We start from the raw sequence: 5,298 nt of genomic DNA, 5'->3' as shown, positions 1-5,298 counted from the left end.
GCAAGATAAGAGAAATACTGTAGATTAATAGAGGCCGTGACTGGCCTCACACTCCAGTACAGTAGATGGCGGTGTATGCACCTTTCAGTTGGCAAAGCGAGAGCGATAACTGGCCCCAAAATCTGTCTTCTCCAGTTGGTGGCGTTTTTTTGCTCATCAAGCGAGGAGTTTTTGTATGGAGGTCAATAAGAGAGTGTCGAATTTGGTTTAAAAAAAATGTAATGTCTTGTTTGCTACGTGGGGCTTATATGATCAAATAGAAGTTTCGTAATGGTTAGGTTGTCAGGAGTGTACTGATATAAGTAGGACACGTGACATTCCGGCAACTTTGAGAAAAAACACTTTATATAGGAGTTAAACCTGTTGTTCACACGCGTATCTGACCCCTCATTGGCTAGAATGGTCCCACCTGATCTTGCCTGCCACCTACTGCCTTCCATTTTTTAAGACATGTATTTTCATTGTTAGAGCGGCCACTTGAGTATTTGGTCAATATAGTTGATAATCTGTGGTTTCATAGTCCCAGAGCCACATCGGCCAGAAATTTACATCGAAATTATTAGCTATCGTGCACCCCCTACTGGTGTTGACTGGGGTCACACGCACTGTCACTAGCAGCAGAAAGCCAAGCAGCTGCCAACGCCCGGTGAAGTAAATACCAGATTCAGTGAGGAAGAGGTAGGAAAACCATCCGAATTACATGTTATCGTCATCAACAGTGTACTAATTGACATGTACAGGATTACCAAAGCTATTATTGAAGGTGTTTTAGCTATAGGCTTGTCATTCATTGTTAGGAAAATTTAAATTAATAGGAAATTGAGAATGAGCTCGCTAGCTAGTTAGCCAGACAGTTAGCTAACGTTAGCTGCTAACACCGACCCACCCAGCTAGCTAGCTAACGTTAGCTAGCTGCGTTAGTTTAAATTAGCTATAACCAAGTACGTTAGCTAGCTAGATTTGTATTGAGTCTGTACAACGAAGTCCATAATGTAGCTAGTTGGTTGTTGCTAGCTACAACTTCTCCATTTAGACCTGGGTTGCTAGCAAGCAAACCCATTTTAGACGCCAGCTAGTTAGCTAGTAGCATAACAACAGCTGCTGGTGGTGGATACTTCCCTGCCACTCATCTGAAGTCTTGAAGCTAACTTTCACTTGTCTTTTTCAGACAAAGTAGAGAACACAAATATGCAGACGATTAAATGTGTTGTGGTTGGAGATGGAGCAGTGGGAAAAACCTGCCTTTTGATTTCATACACAACCAACAAATTCCCCTCTGAATATGTACCAACAGTAAGTACATCTATACATTGGATTTCTCTCAGTGGTTATTGATCTATTGATTACCTGACCTAGAGGGTGGCTTCTCGTTCTCATGTTTCACACTGACTCCAACAGAAGCGACTTGGCTCTCCTCAATAACTACCATTATGAATAATCATGGAACAGGACAGATATGCCTTAGACCGCTCCCGAGTGGCGCAGCGGTCTAAGGCACTGCATCTCAATGCTTGAGGCGTCACTACAGACCCCCTGATTCGATTCCAGACTGTATCACAACCAGCCGGGATTGGGAGTCCCATAGGGTGGCGCACAATTGGCCCAGCGTCGTCCGGGTTTGGTGTAGGCCGTCATTGTAAATAAGAATTTGTTCTTAACTGTCTTGCCTAGTTAAATAAAGGTTTAAAAAAATATCTAATTCTCTTTCCATTTTCTCATCACAGGTGTTTGATAACTATGCAGTAACTGTCATGATTGGCGGTGAGCCGTACACCCTAGGATTATTTGATACTGCAGGTAAGAGTAGATCCTTTTCAAGGACATGGTCATCAGTTCCCAATTTTAATAAATAATATGTTGGTTGATTGCTATTCACATTTAATCAATGCTTTATACCTGTCTCCACAGGTCAGGAGGATTACGACAGGTTACGACCTTTGAGCTATCCCCAGACGGATGTTTTTCTAGTTTGTTTCTCTAGTGTTTCACCCTCCTCATTTGAGAATGTTAAAGAAAAGGTGAGTACAACGCCAAGCCCATGAAGCATACAATGCACATTTTTGAATAAAGGAATATTGAGACTTGTGTTCAAATAAATTATTTATAGTAGGTTAAATGTAATGTAAATTTGGTCACAAAATGAAGTGATGGGGAAGATACTAGTTATGGGGTCGTTGACTATCTGACTGACTGACCATTCTGAGTGTTTGAAAACAATGTTTCCTCTCTCTTGCAGTGGGTACCTGAAATCACTCACCACTGTCCCAAGACACCATTCCTGCTGGTTGGAACTCAGATTGATCTGAGAGATGACCCTTCCACAGTAGAGAAACTGGCCAAGAACAAACAGAAGCCCATCACCCCTGAGATGGCTGAGAAGCTCGCCCGCGACCTGAAGGCAGTCAAATACGTTGAGTGCTCTGCCCTGACACAGGTGAGTCGTAATACTTATGACTTGCATGATAACAACCTATTGTGTTAGATGTACACGTTGCTCTGTCGTCTTTGTGCTAAGCTTGTCTTGCCGTCTCACTCTGTCTGTTAGTGGTGGCCTAGAACTGCATGGAAACTCATCCATACAATGCTCTTTAATCTTGTCTGTCTGCTAACTAACCTCGCTCTAATGCTGGTCATATTCTCCTCTTTCTCCCCTCTCTAGCGAGGTCTGAAGAATGTATTTGATGAAGCTATCCTAGCAGCGCTAGAACCTCCTGAAACCCAGCGAAAGAGAAAGTGCTGTCTGTTCTGATGACAAGCGTCTTTTTAAATCTTGTTTTGCCTCTGATCGTCTGCTGCTTCTTTAATGTAAAGAAATTACTATCTGTCAAGTAACTAACCAGGTTGCGCTTTTAAAATGTGTGCCCATTAACTTCTTTCATTTCAATGTCTGATTTTGTTTTGACTTGGCCTAATCACAATAGACCATACTGCCTTGGCCTTCATGGCAAGGATGCCAACACTTCCATTTTAGTTCTTAAATGTGCAAGTTTACATTAGGCTGCAGCTGAGTTTGTGTTCCTTTTAAAATATTACCTCAGTATTTATATGCTTCTGTTCCATTCAAACCTTCTAGGAAACATTTCTGTGCTGTCTAAACAAGTATGATGAGCTACAACTAACTTAATGTTTTTCTATCACATCAATGTATTTTTTTTTCTACTATATCAAAGACCGTAACTAAACAGTATTGAAAGTTTTACGTATTCCATTGGATGTTAAGATCTTTGCGATCTTGAGAATTACTAAAACCTGTTATGATATATGAATAAAGGATAGTTTAAATTACAACTCTCACCCAGTTCAGTCAAATTTGTTTTTTTACATTCAAACAATTACAATAGTTGTGGTTACACACTGAAAGGTTGAAATATGTACTTGGTACATTCATGTTTTGTGTTTGCAGAAAGGACTAAAGAATGTGTTTGATGAGGCAATACTGGCTGCCCTGGAGCCTCCGGAACCCAAGAAGAGGCGCAAATGTGTGCTGCTCTGAGCATTTCCTCTCTTCTATTGGTTAGAGCATTTCAACAACATTACTTGGACAAAAACAAACCATTATTGCACAAGAGTACTTCACTCCTATTGGTAACTGATACAAATACTTTCAAAATGTTTGGAAAGTAGTGTGCGAGTGTGGACTTAATTGAACTAGATTGATCTCTACTAGAACCTGTGATAATTACCCTCTCTTATAAAATAATATAAACTTCATTCCTAGAGCCATCTCAGTATTTTAAAGTTAAACAGATTGGTGGCTTCAGTCTTGTCCGAAGAGTGAGGGTCACAGACACAAAGCTGATGATTGGGATCAGTGACAACAGAACAAAACCCTTTCATGTTGAATAGTGTCAGGGCAGCATTGCCAGTGATTTACAAAGAATTCACCTTTTTAGGTGTACATAATGCTTTCATGAACACCTGACGTAAACATAAATCCCCCTTCAACTGGGAAAGTGATGATGGCTTCGGTATTAAACGATATATACTGTATGTGTCAGGGATGTATAGTAGTTTATTTTATTTTATCAAATGCCTTGTCTGTCACATACTTTGTACGGTTTCTGCATTCCAGGCACTTAAGTCTTAACTGAAACTGTTGCAGTGCAAACTCAAGACTTTTGCGTTAGAAAACACTTGACTGTCGACAGATTGTTCCTCCTTTGACAGGAACTACAACTTACAGTATGTTTGTTTTATACAAAAAACATTACAGCTCACGTTTTGTCAACATTAAGAGTATAAGTGCGTTTCTTGAAATGTATCAACCTAATAAAGTTTAGAATTCTCAAGTGTGCATTCTTTTCTGATTCATTCTCAGTAGGAGTGCAGATATTGCCCACGATGCAAATATGGGGTCTCAGTATATTCGGTGTAGTGCCTGTATTGTCCGTGTTGCAAAGTGGATTAAAATCACCCTACAGTAGTTGAAGAAACAATAAGGACAGTACACTTTAAAATGTATGTATTTAGTTATATAAAAGTGTAACGTTTATTATTCAAAAGAGAAAGCATAAGTAATTTCCATTTGACAGCAGTACATAACCAAATTAGCCTACATTTATTAATGTATTCATAAATGTATTAGAGGTTCACAAACACTTAATATATTTCTTATCTTAATGATCTTCATACATGTACAGTGCATTTGTAAAGTATTCAGACCCCTTGACTTTTTCCAATTTGTTACGTTACAGCCTTATTCTAAAATTGATTAAATCGTTTTTTCCCCCTCAATCTACACACAATACCCAATAATGACAAATCAAAAACAGGCTTTTAGAAATGTTTGCAAATGTATTACAAATAAAAATGGAAATAATACATTTACATAAGTATTCAGACACTTTACTCAGTACTTTGTTGAAACACCTTTGGCAGCGATTACAGCCTCAAGTCTTCTTGGGTATGACGCTACAAGCTTGGCACACCTGTATTTGGGGAGTTTCTCCCATTCTTCTCTGCAGATCCTCTCAAGCTCTGTCAGGTTGGATGGAGAGCTTCGCTGCACAGATATTTTCAGGTCTCTCCAGAGATGCTCCATCGGGTTCAAGTCCGGGCTCTGGCTGGGCCACTCAAGGACATTCAGAGACATGTCCCGAAGCCACTCCTGCGTTGTCTTGTCTGTGTGCTTAGGGTTGTTGTCCTGTTGGAAGGTGAACCTTCACCCCAGTCTGAGGCCCTGAGCACTCTGGAGCAGGTTTTCATCAAGGATCTCTTTACTTTGCTCGGTTCATCTTTCCCTCAATCCTGACTAGTCTCCCAGTCCCTGCCGCTGAAAAATATCCCCACAGCATGATG

General features: G+C 40.2%; 1 protein-coding gene across 2 annotated transcripts; it reads left to right on the top strand.

The window, feature by feature from the left end:
* The first annotated feature begins 570 nt into the window (after positions 1 to 570).
* LOC121545645 (cell division control protein 42 homolog) lies at positions 571 to 4,289 on the top strand. 2 transcript variants are annotated; one of them, XM_041856369.1, is made up of 6 exons: positions 571 to 678; positions 1,169 to 1,293; positions 1,725 to 1,797; positions 1,909 to 2,018; positions 2,237 to 2,434; positions 3,404 to 4,289. In XM_041856369.1, exons 2-6 carry the CDS (start codon positions 1,189 to 1,191, stop codon positions 3,491 to 3,493), a joined length of 576 nt encoding a protein of 191 aa, XP_041712303.1. In that variant the 5' UTR covers positions 571 to 678; positions 1,169 to 1,188; the 3' UTR covers positions 3,494 to 4,289. The 2 variants fall into 2 exon arrangements, with proteins under 2 accessions (XP_041712303.1, XP_041712302.1); XM_041856368.1 differs by lacking the exon at positions 3,404 to 4,289 and adding an exon at positions 2,660 to 3,285.
* The last annotated feature ends 1,009 nt before the right edge of the window (positions 4,290 to 5,298 follow it).

This window comes from Coregonus clupeaformis, chromosome 30, assembly GCF_020615455.1.
Source record: "Coregonus clupeaformis isolate EN_2021a chromosome 30, ASM2061545v1, whole genome shotgun sequence".
Classification (NCBI taxonomy): Eukaryota; Metazoa; Chordata; class Actinopteri; order Salmoniformes; family Salmonidae; genus Coregonus; species Coregonus clupeaformis.
The sequence above is the reverse complement of the archived record's forward strand: the minus strand, read 5'-3'. Positions and strand labels throughout refer to the sequence as shown.

Bases quoted from the DNA above. Each gene is read 5' to 3' on its own strand.
- LOC121545645 (XM_041856369.1), top strand. From the start codon at position 1,189: ATGCAGACGATTAAATGTGTTGTGGTTGGAGATGGAGCAGTGGGAAAA. The intron at 1,798-1,908 runs GTAAGAGTAGAT...CTGTCTCCACAG, and splicing joins AGGATTATTTGATACTGCAG to GTCAGGAGGATTACGACAGG. The intron at 2,435-3,403 runs GTGAGTCGTAAT...TTGTGTTTGCAG, and splicing joins AGTGCTCTGCCCTGACACAG to AAAGGACTAAAGAATGTGTT.